The sequence below is a fragment of the Xiphophorus couchianus genome, chromosome 9 (genome assembly GCF_001444195.1).
Source record: "Xiphophorus couchianus chromosome 9, X_couchianus-1.0, whole genome shotgun sequence".
NCBI lineage: Eukaryota > Metazoa > Chordata > Actinopteri > Cyprinodontiformes > Poeciliidae > Xiphophorus > Xiphophorus couchianus.
Genome location: NC_040236.1, coordinates 6,221,715 through 6,238,039, shown reverse-complemented (window position 1 = coordinate 6,238,039; position 16,325 = coordinate 6,221,715). Strand labels below are relative to the sequence as shown.

General features: G+C 38.0%; 3 protein-coding genes across 7 annotated transcripts; 2 read left to right on the top strand and 1 right to left on the bottom strand.

The window, feature by feature from the left end:
- The first annotated feature begins 418 nt into the window (after nt 1-418).
- On the top strand, nt 419-4,073 carry serpinb1 (serpin peptidase inhibitor, clade B (ovalbumin), member 1). 2 transcript variants are annotated; one of them, XM_028028753.1, is made up of 7 exons: nt 419-741; nt 1,825-2,007; nt 2,603-2,740; nt 2,825-2,942; nt 3,032-3,174; nt 3,266-3,433; nt 3,544-4,073. In XM_028028753.1, the coding sequence occupies exons 1-7, from the start codon at nt 622-624 to the stop codon at nt 3,955-3,957; spliced, it is 1,284 nt and encodes a 427-aa protein (XP_027884554.1). In that variant the 5' UTR covers nt 419-621; the 3' UTR covers nt 3,958-4,073. The 2 variants fall into 2 exon arrangements, with proteins under 2 accessions (XP_027884554.1, XP_027884555.1); XM_028028754.1 differs by lacking the exon at nt 419-741 and adding an exon at nt 1,040-1,202.
- Nucleotides 4,074-4,775: 702 nt separating this feature from the next.
- LOC114151342 (GDP-L-fucose synthase) lies at nt 4,776-9,494 on the top strand. 3 transcript variants are annotated; one of them, XM_028028494.1, is made up of 10 exons: nt 4,776-4,872; nt 5,878-6,029; nt 6,134-6,248; nt 6,779-6,907; nt 6,992-7,065; nt 7,168-7,301; nt 7,403-7,534; nt 7,606-7,685; nt 8,113-8,212; nt 8,300-9,494. In XM_028028494.1, exons 2-10 carry the CDS (start codon nt 5,902-5,904, stop codon nt 8,353-8,355), a joined length of 948 nt encoding a protein of 315 aa, XP_027884295.1. In that variant the 5' UTR covers nt 4,776-4,872; nt 5,878-5,901; the 3' UTR covers nt 8,356-9,494. The 3 variants fall into 3 exon arrangements, with proteins under 3 accessions (XP_027884295.1, XP_027884296.1, XP_027884293.1); XM_028028495.1 differs by lacking the exon at nt 4,776-4,872 and adding an exon at nt 5,117-5,133; XM_028028492.1 differs by lacking the exon at nt 4,776-4,872 and having other exon boundaries at nt 5,836-6,029.
- Nucleotides 9,495-9,661: 167 nt separating this feature from the next.
- On the bottom strand, nt 9,662-16,217 carry bmb (brambleberry). 2 transcript variants are annotated; one of them, XM_028028491.1, is made up of 13 exons: nt 15,887-16,217; nt 13,950-14,197; nt 13,415-13,543; nt 13,135-13,320; nt 12,823-13,045; nt 12,475-12,591; nt 12,206-12,385; nt 11,547-11,753; nt 11,331-11,469; nt 11,093-11,154; nt 10,886-11,013; nt 10,664-10,785; nt 9,662-10,040 (listed from the first exon to the last, which is right to left on the bottom strand). In XM_028028491.1, exons 2-13 carry the CDS (start codon nt 14,193-14,195, stop codon nt 9,911-9,913), a joined length of 1,869 nt encoding a protein of 622 aa, XP_027884292.1. In that variant the 5' UTR covers nt 14,196-14,197; nt 15,887-16,217; the 3' UTR covers nt 9,662-9,910. The 2 variants fall into 2 exon arrangements, with proteins under 2 accessions (XP_027884292.1, XP_027884291.1); XM_028028490.1 differs by having other exon boundaries at nt 11,093-11,160; nt 15,887-16,114.
- Between the last annotated feature and the right edge of the window lie 108 nt (nt 16,218-16,325).

Here is a 16,325-nt window from a genome sequence, read left to right as displayed (position 1 = left end):
TGGTTCATCTGGTGACTGTTGACCAAGTATTGCTTTAACAAACGGTCAAAATACTCTCTCTGTAATACCATGCCAACTCTTTGTGCCAATTTAGACTACACCTGTAACAACATCATTATTGTGAGTTATATGTTATGTTCTGCTATTGCATGAAAAGGACAGAAGGGGGAGCTCTGAATATGATGTGACAAAATACGCTGTATGTGGTAGAGAAGGAGAACGGACTAGAGTAAAGAGAGAACAAAACCTGAACTACGTCTAATGGTGTTGATTTTCCACTATTTCAGTATAGCAACAACACAACACTATAGTGACTATCTTTGTGAAACGGGATTTTACTATGTTGTTTGTAAGTCAAACAAATCAGCTTTTTCACCATCTTCTATTTGCAAAAATAAAACGACGTTTCTAATTTTGGAGTGGAGCTGTTCCAGCCGAACAAGGCGCACTTGTGACGCAGCATATCCGCACAGACCTCATTTGGCACAGCTGGCTGCTGTTTCTTCTCTCCACACGACAATAAAGCCGAATGTTTTTGTCACTCGGTGAATCGCGCAGTCACGCGTTCCACCAAACCGGGGCGGATTGTAGTCCACTACCCCCTGATAAAACGGCAGTCCTATGATCGGCTGTGGTCCAGCGGAAACAAACGTTGGTGTCAAGGGGACTTTTGGGTATCTTTTGCTTTTTCTTTCACTTTCAAGTTTGAACGACAGCAGCTTGCAACGAGCCCGAGAAAAGGTACATATACTTAAACCAAAAAATAGCTCATGTAACTCTGAAATTTATTTCGCGGACACTCAAAATTGGCGTCTGTAGATGCATTTCCGGGTGGGTACAATACCACTTTATAGCACATTGATATTTTCGATTACGTTATGAGGGTTCTATAGCTAAGCAGCTTTACATTAAGAGGTCTTAATACAAGGCCTCGTAGTCTGTGGAAGGCTTAGTGGAACATTTAGGTTTTAAGTAAAGCAACATTTCTGCTCCGCCCACTTTACAGCTATATGATGTGCGAACGTTCTTGTCCTTCTCATTTTTGAGTCTTAGTTTATACAATCCTTTACAGTTGTCCTAAAATACTTTTACACGTTGTTTCCAGGACATTTATATATATATTTCTATTTTTTAAATAGATGCTTTACTCATTTTATAAGTAAACCATCTTTAACTTGTGCTGTCTTAAAAGGTTTGTGAAGGTAGGTCAAGTTTCCTCATTCAGTTTGTATCAAACAAATGTAAACTGGAATTGTTTCATTTCTATTTCAATGACATCTTTTAGTTGGAAAACTTTAGACAGCTTTGACATTTGCAAACAAAACTGAAGTATTTATTCATTTTAAGTGTCTTGTTTTTAATATGCAGAAAGTAAAAAGTTATAAAAGAACAATGTCCTTGCCTTTTAGCCTCTGGACACTTGAGTGAGATCTTTATATATAATGGAAGTAGGGCTGCATATCAGATTCCAAAAAAGCTGTAAAATGGTTCTTTACCACATAGCTGAATGAGAAGCCAATGATGCAGAAAGAAAATCTATAGAAATTTCAGCCTAAACAACTGGATTTTGAAATGCAAGCACTATTTGAAATTGCATCCACGGAAAGGCTTTCAAAAATGCAGACAGTGCTTGAAGAAACAAAAACAAACTAAACTTTTGAAACGAGTGTGACTCAATAGTTTTACAATGTAATGTACACTTTGATTATTTCTTATGTTCTATGAAAAAAAACATTGAATATATTTCCTTGTGCTTTTTTGTTTGTGGGTGCAGCAGGCAATGAAATAACTTGATTTCAATTCACTTGAATTCCTCTATCCTAGCAAAGCCCAACAACATCAGCCATGGCGGTCAACAGCAACGCAGACTTTGCCCTTGGATTGTTCCGCACTCTGAGCCAAGCAAATCCGGCCAGGAACATCTTTGTCTCTCCACTGAGCATCAGCTCGGCGATGGCAATGGTCTATTTAGGTGCTAAAGGAGACACTGCAACTCAGATGGCAAAGGTCAGCACACTGTCAACTCATCACATGATAGTCCTCTGCAGCTTCTGTCTTTGTCAGCAGCTTTTAAAACACTTTATGCAGAGGGTTTTAAAATATAACCAATCCCTCCCTCTGTCCTCTAAGCATTTGTAAGTTCAGGCAGTTCCATCCATCCATCCATCCATTTTCTGTTCACCCTTGTCCCTAATGGGGCCGGGAGGTGCTGGTGCCCATCTCCAGCTACGTTCCGGGCGAGAGGCGGGGTACACCCCGGACAGGTCGCCAGTCTGTCGCAGGGCAAGTTCAGGCAGTTATCATCTGTATTACACCATTTGTGTATCTAAGGTACAAAGCGACAGGTGTGTCCTGGGTGAGGCCCTTACTTCATGGAATGAACCTGTACTTTGACCTCTTTTAATAACCCTTGGAACAAGCTATGCATTGTTTGTAAAAGAAAAAAAGCTGAACCTTTGTGTTTGCCAAATGTTTCCTTTTCTGCACTTCCTTATATAGATTTAGATGGAGATATTAGACATGTTTTTGCTGCTATAACTGCTTAACACTCATTTTTTGTGTCTTGAATTAAGTTTCATTTTCTTCTCCTCATTTCCCTCAGTCCCTCTCATTCACTAGGGGTGAAGGCGTCCATGCAGATTTTCAAAACCTAAACACTGACATAAACTCCCCGTCTGCATCGTACATCCTGAAGGTGGCCAACCGTCTTTATGGAGAGACCACGTCTAATTTTCTCCCTGTGAGTTTGCATACATCTGCTCATTAAACTGATTTTAAAATGTGGCAAAATGAAATTGATTAAGCAATAATCCAATATCTGCAGAAATTCTTAGAAGACACACAAAAGTTCTACCAGGCAGACTTGAAGGCTGTTAATTTCATCGGAAACCCAGAGGACTGCAGAGCTGAGATCAACACCTGGGTGGAGGAGCAGACAGAAAGTAGGAATATTAATTTGATTGGAAATCCGTAAATTTTGTCTCGTGGTTTAGACTACAGTGTTGGATTGTGTTTTGTCTTTTTCTTTTAGACAAGATAAAAGATCTTCTGAAGCCAGGAACTGTTAACACCATGACAAGACTGGCTCTGGTGAATGCCATCTACTTTAAAGGAAGCTGGATGAGTCGTTTTGATGCGGCCAACACCAAGGAGATGCCCTTTAAAGTCAGCCTGGTAAGATGATTTGTAGAAGTAACAGATTTAGAGCAAAGTTTCTTCAACAAGTGCTCTGAAAAACAATTGCTGTTTTCTGTTGTTGTGTCAGAATGAGACCAAAACAGTCCAGATGATGTACCAGATGAAGAAGCTGCCCTTCAACTACATCCCTGAGTTGGGACTGCAGATCCTTGAGCTTCCATACGTGGAACAGGAGCTCAGCATGTTCATCCTGCTGCCACAGTTATCTAAAGATGGCTCAGACCCTTTGCTGAAGGTACACACCCAGAAATAAAACATTGAAGGAAAACCTAAAAGTAGTTTTCAAGCTGAAACTCTAATAGCTAGAGAATGAACAATGTAGTCACCAGATTTACTCTTTTGCAGCTGGAAAATGAGCTGACGCCAGAGAGGCTGGATGAATGGACCAACAGGGCAAACATGGACATCCAAACAGAAATCATCGTCCACCTGCCAAAGTTCAAGCTGGAAGAGGATTACGAACTCAAGGAACATCTGTCCAAAATGGGCATGACGGACGTGTTCTGCGCTGGCAAAGCTGACCTGACAGGCATGAACGAAGACGGGGGCCTCTTCTTGTCTACGGTGGCCCACAAGGCCTTTGTGGATGTGAACGAAGAGGGCACAGAAGCTGCTGCAGCCACAGCTGGCATGGTATCTTTCTGCATGTTGAGGGAGGAGCACTTCCAAGCAGATCACCCCTTCCTCTTCTTCATCAGGCACAACAAGACCAAGTCCATACTTTTCTTTGGCAGGTTCTCATCTCCTCAAGACAACTGATGTAATTAATTTGATGCTAAAATAAAAGCTGAAAAAGTTGTCATTTACTTTATCAAATAATCCTTTGCTTTTTGTTGACTTTAAGAAGTGATTACAATAAAAACATAGGAATGACACTGCTAAACTGTGATTCTTTCAAGAAATGTTTCACATTATTTTGTTTAAATGTTTTTATATGAAGCATTGTTGAATTGAGTCAAAAAGAACTGAAACTGTTTCATTCAGAAATTTGAAGCTGTTTTTTCTGAACAGATCAAAAGTCATAATTAGGTTTCAGATTTAATAAATGATAAAACCAAATATTAACTGAGGTGATTGACAGTGGTAGCTAGCTGAGCCAGATGAAAATACTGCAGCAGGGACAAGTGGGATACAAGATTATGCATTTTTTTAATCCACCAGAGGGCAGCAATATTAAGTTCGGTACTTAAAATAAATGTTGACCAAGGTTCTTTACAGTTAACTGTTAAATGCATTATTGAATGTGCTAGTACACATCTTCAGTGACATAACTCGGTATTTCCAGTCTTTTAAAAACTATGCCATCACTAAGGTGAACAGTAGTTAAGAACCTGGCTTAGCAACAAATGCAGTGGCCTGGAGGAACTTAATCTATTGACCTACTACAGCCATGTGGAGGATAACCTGAACGGGTAACTCCTTTATTACTGCTTCTAACAAAGCTTTTTATGTTAATACTGGAAATTATGAGGCAATTGCACTTCAACTCAAAAACTTCAACTTTTGGTGGCAGAGAGCAGCACAACCTGCGGATTGAAACCTCGATAGGCAAATGTCTTATTTCAAAAGAAACATTTATTTTGAAGTTAGGAACCGGAAGCGAACATTCACATTAAATTACGTAGCTTGACACTAAAGGGTAATTTCCTGTTAGGAGTGCTGTTTGCTTTACAGGTAAGAACTTGCTGTTTTACACAATAATTTAACTAACGATTAGTGCTATTTTATCTCACGGAGTTGAAATCTGTAGAAACAAGACCAATAATTCTTTTTTGTTTCATACATTAGGTTTTAATTGTCTACATTTCTTCGTAATTCATTGCAAAGGAATTAGCTGTGTGCAAGTTTTTGGTTAGCAAGAACAACTTTGGTAAGATCCTGTCTGTCTGGTTTTACTTGTTAGAAATAAAACCAGACAGAAAACACCAATGACACGTACAGTACTCTCATTTCTTTAGAGATTAGCAAGGTTATTTTTAACTTTCGAGTCACAGTGGCATCATACAAAATATACATTAAGTTTGATTTTTTTTAAACTTGATTTTAGAAACAACATACATTGACATTGTAAGATGTCAATATGTTGACATGTAGATTTATACCTAAACTTGCGAGGCTAAAATATCTACCTGTAGACAAGTCTCTGTGTCATTTCGATTTTGTTGTCCGGTTTCTAAAGGTTTAGGTCTCTTTCTAATCAGGTTGTGTCTCCTTTTCATTAATGTGTGATTCGCTGTGTCATACCTTTGTTCAAGATGGAGGACTACTTAAGGATTGAGTATTATCTTTTCAAGATGGAATTATGAGAAATTGCTTTATTTTTATTTATTGTTGTCCCCTTGAATGAACTCTGAGGCAAAGTAAGGGAATAAGAAATAAGCAACCGAGTGTCAAAATCATAAAAGTTAAATAACCTTTCAAGAAGCAATTTTTTTTTTGTTGTGTTTCTGATCTACATTTTTGGTTGTTCCATCTGACATTGAGAAAGATTTTTGGCTTTATTTATGGCCTTATATTTCTCTCCCTGGTGTATTTTACTGAATGAAGCCTTTTTTTCCCCTTTTGACACTTGGACTTTTGGGAATTGATTTTGATTTAAATATCACCATTTTAGGACGGTTATGTTATCTCTGATAATTATTAATGTGATGTTTCTTTGGTGTTTTCTTGTTTGCTTAGATAAGCTCTCAGTGTACTGGTCAGATGAAGGTGTTGGTCACAGGGGGCTCTGGATTGGTGGGGAGAGCCATACGTCATGTTATAGAAGAAGAAGGGGGAGCCAAAAAAGGAGAAGAATGGATATTTCTGTCCTCCAAAGATGCAAACCTAATGTGAGAATCACTACCGTGTTATGTTTTGTACAGCTTCACACTTTTTTCTTTTTTTTTAATACAAAATAGTCCACATTCATTTCAGTGTGCTTCTGGTTTCATAGGAACAAAGAGGAAACACAGGCTGTTTTTGAAAAACATCGGCCCACCCATGTCATCCATCTGGCTGCTATGGTGGGAGGTCTTTTCAAGAACATGAAACACAACTTGGACTTCTGGGTAGGACACACAATTGATGACTGAAAAATGACTAACCTTCATAAAGGATGAATCATCAACAGCATTAAGCTAAAACAAATTACGGCTATACTCAAAATCCATCAAGTACTAATTAACAGAATAATTGTAAAATTTAATAATCCTGGGATTTAATGCCAATATGTTCTCAGTGAACTAATACACAACACTTTAGAACATCAACAACAAAAAAACATCTAGCAAAATCAAAAACTTTACAATGTTGCAAAACCAAAAAATTTAAGAAATTAGTTAGTGATCAGAATCATTTGGGGTACGTCCTGCTGAGCACTTAGCTCTATGACTGCATAAAGCTGTTGCAGCAAAGAAGCAACAATGTCCAGAACAATTTTATTTAAAAAGTTTGCTTCCTCACTGGTTGCCTCTCTGTTACTCGTCTTTCAGCTTTGCACAGATTCATGCATCTTTTTAGTCTATATTCCGCAGGGTTATCACAGAATGGTTCCTACCCTTTTGCTTCCAAACTTGAACTATCAATATCTGTCATGCAGAGGAACAACATCTACATCAACGATAATGTGCTGCAGGCAGCACATGAGGTCGGGACTGTTAAGGTTGTTTCCTGTCTATCCACCTGCATTTTTCCCGATAAAACAACATATCCTATCGACGAGACCATGGTAAAAGCTCCCTCTGATCCATAATGTTAGAATAAATAATGGATTTTTTCAAAGGTGACCACATGTTCTTGTGTCTGCAACCAGATCCATAACGGCCCTCCTCATGAGTCCAACTTTGGTTATGCCTATGCTAAAAGGATGATTGATGTTCACAACAGGTGAGTTTTTGGTGCCGTTTTGTAACAAGCAAAAAAAACAAAAAAAAACACTTTAAGTAGATAAATTGGGTCTGAGTTTCAGTTTATGTGTACATCTCCCAGGGCTTATTACCAGCAACATGGCCGATCCTACACAGCTGTGATTCCCACAAATGTGTTTGGTCCTCATGACAACTTCAGCATCGAGGATGGCCACGTGCTCCCAGGGCTCATACATAAGGCATACATCGCTCAAAGTAAGTCTGCTTTTTAGGAGAGTGAGGGCTCAGTATGTTGGAGTTTGGAGGTGAAAGTTGAGGACAGAGACTGAAATTTTGGTGTTGTTTTTTTTGGCCAGAGGAGGGGAAGCCCCTGGTAGTCTGGGGTTCAGGCTCTCCTAGAAGGCAGTTCATCTACTCTTTGGATTTGGCTCGTCTTTTCCTCTGGGTCCTGAGGGAATATCCAGAGGTCGACCCAATCATTCTCTCTGGTGAGTTTCAATGCATGACATGAATTTAAATAGTTAACAGTGACCTTTAGTAATATGCTGTTTGGTTGCAGTTGGGGAAGAAGATGAGGTCTCCATTAAAGAAGCTGCAGAGGCAGTTGTTGAGTCGTTGAGCTTTAAAGGAGAAGTAGTGGTATCCTTTCAATAAAATGATCTGCTTCTGAAAATTCTCATTTACAGTAGATAGTGATTCTGTATGTAAAAAAAGGACAATTTAAAGAAAATAAATGGTGTTACAGCCTGATTTCATATATTTAACATCCTAAATCTAACACTTTGTTGAAATTTAACAGACATCTGAAGGTGAATGGTATATTGATTGTTCTAAATCTTGTCTCCTAATGAAAAAAACAACATTTCATTGTGGTAAAACACAGTGGTGTTCTTTTAGTAAGGAGTAGTGTAATTTTCTGTCCTGTTTGATTTCCTCAAGTTTTTTCTAATACTGATATTTTAAATGTTCAATAACATATGCTACTGACATATCAATGGGTTAAACATTGTGATTTTTTTTTTTTTACCCGACTTAAATTTCAAATTCTTTGACTCATGATGTCCAGTATGACACCAGTAAAGCAGATGGTCAGTTTAAGAAGACTGCCAGTAATGCAAAACTACATCAGTACCTGCCAGACTTCAAATTCACACCCTTCCGACAAGGTGAGATCATATCCTTTTGTTTTGCCTGTATTTACTAAAACAAGTAACCATATGTCATGACAGATGTCTTCTTGTTTTTGCTTGTAGCTTTAAAAGAAACATGCGATTGGTTTGTTGCCAATTATGACGCCGCCCGCAAGTAAGACGACCCCTGAACCAGTTGGCATCAAAGCTGTCCTTTGAATGACCATTTCTGTAAAAAAAAACTGATGGGGTCAACACTGGAGAGTGTTGCAGGACATTAGATCATGTGCAGAAAGTAGTGAGCTAATAGTGATGTCTGGTAATCATTATAAAGCTTTGTAGTTTTAAATTGAGATTCCAGGACCAAACTGTAACATGATGTTTTAGATGCTTCTTTTCGTTTTTTTTTTTTTAAGTTTTCAGTTGCAACTTTTTTTCTTGAAATGATATTCATCATTTTCATCTTTTTGTTTTCAAATGTGTTTGCTTGTATTTTACGTCAGTTATATTCCTTTTCTTATTCAAAGTAATACAGAAAAGCATGAAAAAAAAAACCCCTGAAAGTTCCTTAAAAGGTTGATGGACCCATATCACAAAGGCCACTCTAGAGTTCATTAAACATGTTTAAATAATTGATCAGTTAGAAATAGGAAGTTAATTAATAAATAATTTTCTCAGTTCAGTAGCTTGGAGATTTAAACCGGCACTCTACTAAGGAAACTAAAAACACTCTGGTGAATATTGTGATAAAATTAAATTCTGGTAGATTTTATTAAGACTTTCTAATTTCTATTCTGGTTCTGAAGAGCATTTTGCTGATGTTTACAGGCACCAGAACAATAAATACCAAGCCAAACTGTGGTTGTATAAAACGTAGTAGTGAATGGAAACAGCTGAAAGTTTCACTTTTCTAAACACAAGTCAGGTCCTTACTTTCAGGGGTGGGACTTTACGAAATATAGCTGTCAATGTTACTCATAGAATGTTACTCGCCTTATTCACACCCAAACTAACTTTACATTAAGGCCATTGTTCCAAGTTTTTCACAATTCTGGCAAAGGGATTTTTTTTAATTTCAGGAAATGTATACTCCTCTCCTGGCTTCCATGAGGCTAACTCATAGCTAACGAACTCACTTCTGCTGCATAGATTCTTTGAGAAAAATTCAGATTACTGATGTTCAGGAGCTGATGTTCTGTAGTTCCAGATGAAATGCCAATCATATAAAAAGGTAGCATTCCACTTTAGAATCGGGAGCTCTTTGTAAAAGTTTCAAATTGTTTATTTTTTTAGAAAAATAAAGGTGGATTGATTTACATTTTGTATTTCGAGTTTATTTCCGCCCCTTCTCACCTTTGAAAATTTAATAGTTCCTTGATACATATATGGTGGCAATGCTAGAATTGATTAATATAAATGTTACAGGATGAGCATAAGTGTGAATCATAAAACAGTTTATTAAAAAAAGACTCAAAATTTTCAATGTGTGGTTATTTGAATTTATTAAATACTGACAAATGGTTTAAATTTGCACCGCCTGCAACCTTTTACTTAAAAACAAAATACATCCGTGAGAAATAATTTATATATATAAAAAAAAAACTGGTAAAAATTCTATTTCTAGTGACAAACATTTAAAATTTCTACAGATGTAGTGTAGTAAAAAAATGCTGCAAACAGTCTTTGGAGCAGTGGCTCCAATTAAAAACATAAAATGTCTCAACGTTCAACATTTTAGGACTGAACATAAGAACTGTGTCCCCCCTCATGGACATGGCAGTATTCCTGACCTGGAACTGCCTTCTTCTTACAGGCTTTCCCTGCTTTTGTGATTCCATTACACAAGAAACGGCCCGACAAAGAGCTGCCACAGAAATCAGAGAGAGGAACGAGGTCATTCTCAGACATTACTGTGTTACTGTAAACAAACTAAACGTTTTGTGTAGTATTACATCATCAGTAGTTATGGCAATGTTTGGTACTGTTATGAAAACGATTCCTTAAAATGTATGAGAATTTATTTTTCATGCAAGTACAAAAAACTGTGGAGCCATGTGTATGCGTTTACTGTACCAAATAGCATAATTAGTATTCGGCAATGTGCATTAATTGTTCAGAGTAAAATTAGGTTTAAAATTAACATATGTATAAAAGGAACAGAAATAATTTCAGATTAGATTTTAGGATGAAGACAATTGCCTTTTAGAACGCGCAGTGTTCTTAAATAGTGAAAAAAAAACTGAATCAGTGTTTCTGATTGACGGAGCTTGTGATCATTTACTCCATAAATATTTCATTGACTGTTTTTCTTCAATATTAGGAGTAGAGCTATGTAAACACACCAGCATTTAAAATCCCTAAAATAATTTAGACTGTGACTATTCTAGACTGACACTATACTGTAAACAAGCATGTTTAAAGTAAAAGAAGAAATCAAACATTTCCAGAATTTGAGAAGCAAATATTCGACACATTCAAAACACTAACCTGTTAGTGATAATCGATAGAGTAGGACTTGCACTTCTAGAGTCTTTGCCAAAATCATGAGAATCATTTGCTGCATCAAAAACTCCTCTCAAGATTTTTTGAGGGATATCATCAACTAGAGCCTGGGAAAAAAAAAAAACAATTAGAATGAATCAAATAACGACTCATGTAGTGCTGAACTTTGTTACCTTTAAACAGAAAATGACAAGTTAATCAGCTCACCCTTGATAAAAGTTTGTGGGATATCGGCCTGGGAGTGGACTGATTCAGTGTTCCAAATATTGGTGGGAAGTTAGGCTCTCGAACGGGTCTCCTCTGAGGGGGAGTTACTGCTGATATCCCAAGTTCATCTGAAAACAAAAAGAGTAATAAAAGTTAATCCATTAAAGCCAATCTTTTCTACTGAACTTCAGGTTTCATTTTTTTTACCTGATAAAAAGCTGTCATGATTCAACAAGCTGTCTTGCTCAAATAAGTCGCTTTTTTCACATCTGAAACTTGAGATTAAAATTTACAACATGAAGAATTTATAGGCGCAGTAATTCATTAACATCAAGATTCGAAATGCAAAGTACAAATATTAAGTGATCTGTAACTTTTTGAGAAAATTAACTTTATTCAAACAGCATTTGAATAAAAGCTTCAGATAAGGGTGAAATATCCAAACCTTTCTGATGTAGATGATGGTGGACCCAACATCGTGTGCTTCTGAGGCTCCATGACATTGCATGGACCAAGCAGCGATGGTGGAACTGACTCTTCTTTGCTTGGCACACAATCCCAAAAACGAGTCACAAACCACTGACCTACAGACACAAAGGACACCGTTATAAATGTATTTGGAAGCCTCGTATTTGACTTGTACCTGGGTTGAAGGTTGTACCCAGGGAAAAAGCCAGCAGCAGCACACTGAGGCTGGTGAGGTCCAGCGCCGGCTGCTGGTTGACCTCAGCCACTGCATTCAGGGGAACCATGAGCAGCAACATGGCTCTGGAGAAACCCGGACAGCGCAGGAACGTCAGAAGGACTGCACACAATACGAAGTAGGCTGTGTGTGCAACACACGTCCACATAGCAGTCAGACTTAAACCTGCAAAAAGAAGAAATCCAAAACTTTTATGCAAACATTCTGTGATTTCAAACTAAATCCTTCGACAGTGACTTTGCTCTGGTAATTCAAAGCTGGTATAAAGCATTAAAATAAAGGTTTCTACACATTAAATTTTAAAGCAATTTCTTTAATGAGTCTCCAATAAGAATCATTCAAGTGAGGGGAAAACATATTCCAGCTGAAAATCTCAGAACTTTGATCATTTAATTTCAAATTTATTCTCTTTTTGGCAGAAAAAGCAAACAATATAACAAGTCAGTGAATGACTTGTTAGTGAACAACAAGTCATTGATGTATAATTGTGGAATTATACATCAGAGCATAATTCCACAATCCAATTCTTTACAGTCAAAGCATTACGTATTTCCTCTGATTCAAATTTTTTATCTTATACTATTAGACCTGAGTGAAGTTTAATTTGCCAAACTTGCCTGCCCAGCCAAGGTAGCTCTGAATCATGTGAAGCCTCTCCTCTATCCGAACCTCCATGTTGTCCAGATAGTGCAGCATGACTCCCAGTGTGCTGTTCATGCGCTCCAGTTTGGTCATCAGGTCAGTGTAGTACTGGGAGGTCTGGTCCTGGTACTGGAGAAACTCAGACATGCTGTGGTCTGTTGATTCACAGCAGCAGATAATTAGAAATCAATGCAGCTCAGTCATTTACTGCGATTACAAAAATGGTGTGAAGTTGATCAAATACCAATTTTCTGGTAGATATCCTGAGCTTGGTGCCTGACCTCTGCAAGGTCATCAGTGATTGCTTTGTGGCCATCTTGGACCTCTGAGCTTTGGATCTGCAGATGTTCGCTCATGTTTTCTAACAGAAAAGAAAACAATTTGAAACTGCTCCTTTCAATTAACATCCCTTTGTCATTCAACAGGCTGAATTTGTGATTTATAGGAATGAAAAGACAGCAATAAACTACAAGTGTTTGATTCTTCAGTATTTTCTCATAGCATAGAGTGGTTTAGCACAAACTACTGGTAGCTTTGCCAGATTGACTTCACTTCACTTTAATTAGCTTATAAAACACACCAAGCCTCTCACCCATTCCTTTAGCGATGCCCTGAATGAGTTGGGCCACCAGCTCTTGTCCAGAGGCAATGAGGGCCTTTTCCTGACCAAGACGTTCCAGATTTTCTCTCAGTGAACCTTCCATCTGCTCCTGGCCCTCATGCAATTTGCCCTGTTGAGCCTGGAGGGTGCTATGGCCCTCGAGCAGCTTGTCGAGAGAAGCTGCAGCCAGTTCTTTCAGCTCTAGCTGTCCAACCTGCATCAAAACAGCACAAGAAACTCAGGATCTGGTATACTGAAGCAAAGAGTAGAAAGTGTTAGCTTAAGAGAAACCCAAAACTCAACCTTCAGGTCTTTCATTGCATCTAACTGGCTTGATGCCGTGGAGATGAGGGAATTGACTGTGAGCTCTGCTCGGCGGCGAAACAGCTGCTGGCGAGCCGCGTAGCAAACTGAGCGTGCTCTGTTGCTCACTATGTGATAGGCATTCCAGGTGTCCGGGTCCATATCTTCTGTGCATTCTTTAATGGTCTGAAACAACAAAAACTCTGTTACAAAACTTTCCAATTGGTTCTATGGGGAAAGAAAACTTTTTCTAAAAATAAACCTCATTTCACAATATTACCATTTCCTGAGTACATGGAAAGGACCGACGCCCTTCGATCTCCGCCTGGCAGTTGAACAGTTCCACTCCGAGCTTGGCAAGATTTTCCTCAGAGAGGCTTTCACAGCTTGCCCTCAAACGAGCAACCACCTGCAGACATGTACAATGCTTCAATATGTTTTTCCTTGCTCTTGTTTGTTTCCTCAAGTTAAATTCAAAGTTTTTGGAATCTGTTTCACATTTTTGCATCATTCCCAAATAAACTTTTAAATCATTTATTTAATCATGCAGATCTTTCTGTATTTTGGAGGTGTGTTTAAGAAAGTCTGTCAGCGACATTTACTGGTAATAATAGTGAATCGGGTTGGGTTGCAATTTAAAAGAGATTAAAAAGCAGACTCAATCCTTTGTATAATGATGATGAAATGGAGAGTGGGCCAGTCTAATTATTGAGGGGGGTTTTTTTGTGCTCACCTTATTTCTCTACAAACACTTTCCTTTTCTTACAAGAAAAATTATTTTATGAAAATGAACTATGGAGGAAATCCATGTTTACCCTGTAATGGCAGCTGTCCAATGGGCTCAGCTCCAGCTGCTTCGCCTCAGCCAGAAACTTCTCGTCTGAAGTCACCATTTCAAACTGAGCATCCTTAGCCAGGAGCAATGGAGCTACGGGAGGGGGAGCCACCGTAGAGGGAGGCTGCGGGGTCCTCAACCATTCAAAGAGCCCGCTGACTACAGGCCAGGCCAGCATGCAGGCCGTAACCAGCAGGAGCGGACAGTGGATCAGAAGGTGGCCCATATCTGGATTAGAACATGGATAGAGAGATTTAAACTGCATGTTTGCTCATAAATTCAAATATCTTGTGGTTTTATGGACCTCTTACTTTATTTAGGATTCATTCAAAGAAGTTACGTTGTCTAATCCGACTAGAGATTTTCTTGTATTAAACTAAATGCTTATGATACCTTTTATTAGAGTGATATTCACTCTAATAAAAGGTATTACAAATTAACTTGATCTATTAACATGATGCAGATGAAACAATAATTTTAAAAAAATGTCATATGAGGAATGGTAACTGAACAAACTCGCAGAACAAGCTATAGTATACTTAATAATCCCACATAGTTTCTTATTTTTAAGTAAGCAGTTACTCTGGGCTAGCTGCAACAGTGTATTGCATCACACTGCCTTAAAGACGTGCCGCACCTCAGAAACTACTTTAGGTCCTGAGGTTGGAGCATGCCTCAGAAAATAGTCTCATTTAGACAAAGCAGGAAATGCATTTAGAGTCCTCTCTGTAGAACTGGCATTGCAAACACCACATACTTTGGCTACTATTATGCATGAAAATGGTAATAAGGTAAACTTGCTAATTAGCTTTAAAAAAGATGTAGGAGTAGTACATATGCCTTAGTTACAAGGATAGCAGATTAGACTGGAAACTTAACACCGACACTTTAAACAAAACACTCTACAGAGAAAGAAAAATTGCATATCATCTAAGTGGCTTGTGTTTAGACCATGTGGTCCACTAAAGGAACAAATTTAGATTTTAAAAAGTAGTTTGATTCAGCTAAACCCAAAAATATTTTTACAATAAAACATTCTGTGACAGACAACATAAATGACCACTTAAAACAATTTACATTTGAAAGCCAACTGATTTACACTCTAGCTGATTACAGGTGACAGTTGTCATTCTGTGGCTTTAAGGTAGGTAAGGTAATTTTATTTATATAGCACATTTTCAGCAACAAGGCAAATCAAAGTGCTTTACATGAATTAACAAGGAAATACAAACAAAATAACAAACCAAAAGAAAGAGCAGAAGAAGAAAGATAATCTAATAATGTTGATGATCCATTCCACAAAAACTACCCAGTTGCTGGGTAGTTTTTCTGGATTCTAGATTGTTCTAATCCCCGTTTTGTGTTGCTAAAGTAAAAGTGAGTAGGTATCGCGATGGTTTAAACCCATAAATCAAAATATGCGAATTTGACATAAAATGAGGTGTTTTCTATACTAAAAATAACTCAGTGTTGATTATTGACTGTAGATGGCGACAGAGACGGATCAATCATTATTAAATTAATGTCTGAAGAATTTTAAGACAACTTTCTAAATGTCTTTTCCCCTTTTGCCAAGCGATTCTAAAAAGAAAAAGCTTTTGTAGTAGCCGAGATTAAATTTTAAAAAACTTAATTCGGTTGCTTATAAATAAAAGACCAACGATAGGAGGCTTGCCCAGACATGTCTGCTCACTAAGAAGCACAAACTATACACTGGTTTACAAATATGATATTTTCTAATATTTTTATAGCAAACCCTTTTGTGTAAGTATACAAAAACAAGCATCTAAAATGACAGTGCTTATTTTCTTGATAATTTATACAAACAATAAAACATATATATTGCCTTATCGTTCATTTGAAATAAAGGAAAATGTGGGAAAAAAGGAACATACGCTTAAAGAACATGCAAATTACCTTATCTGAGTTTGGAGAAAACTCCTGCAGAAAAAGCCACCACTCTGGAGATCTCACAGGCAATGACAGCTGATGGAGATAATGGCTAAATTTGCTCCACGGCCAGGCAACCAATCATATTTGTCGCATTTTTCAACGATGCCTTTATGGGTGCGCTCAATTTGCTTTTCGGCATAAACGACAAACTGCGGGGCAAAAAACTGCCAAGGTCGTGTCAGACGACGCTCTTTGCACCGCCCGACCCTGTCGGCAGTGCGGATTGAAGAAATCAAACAAACAAAGTTACATGAACTGTAAACGGCAGTTCATTTGAGTGTGCTGAATCTTTGGAATCAGTAAAATGATCCGTTCGCCGGATCCCACTTTTCATTCGTCCAGAGTGATACAGCGCCTAGTCCAGCACAGTGTGTCGCTTGCTCAATTTCTCCAGCTAACTGCT

Coding starts and splice junctions, on each gene's coding strand:
- serpinb1 (XM_028028753.1), top strand. CDS start 622: ATGATCGGCTGTGGTCCAGCGGAAACAAACGTTGGTGTCAAGGGGACT. Junction 742..1,824: donor TGCAACGAGCCCGAGAAAAG/GTACATATACTT, acceptor CCTCTATCCTAG/CAAAGCCCAACAACATCAGC. Junction 2,741..2,824: donor CCACGTCTAATTTTCTCCCT/GTGAGTTTGCAT, acceptor CAATATCTGCAG/AAATTCTTAGAAGACACACA.
- LOC114151342 (XM_028028494.1), top strand. CDS start 5,902: ATGAAGGTGTTGGTCACAGGGGGCTCTGGATTGGTGGGGAGAGCCATA. Junction 6,908..6,991: donor ATCCTATCGACGAGACCATG/GTAAAAGCTCCC, acceptor GTCTGCAACCAG/ATCCATAACGGCCCTCCTCA. Junction 7,686..8,112: donor GCTTTAAAGGAGAAGTAGTG/GTATCCTTTCAA, acceptor CATGATGTCCAG/TATGACACCAGTAAAGCAGA.
- bmb (XM_028028490.1), bottom strand. CDS start 14,195: ATGGGCCACCTTCTGATCCACTGTCCGCTCCTGCTGGTTACGGCCTGC. Junction 11,470..11,546: donor GCTGCTGGCTTTTTCCCTGG/GTACAACCTTCA, acceptor TTGTGTCTGTAG/GTCAGTGGTTTGTGACTCGT. Junction 10,786..10,885: donor CCCACAAACTTTTATCAAGG/GTGAGCTGATTA, acceptor TTTTTTTCCCAG/GCTCTAGTTGATGATATCCC.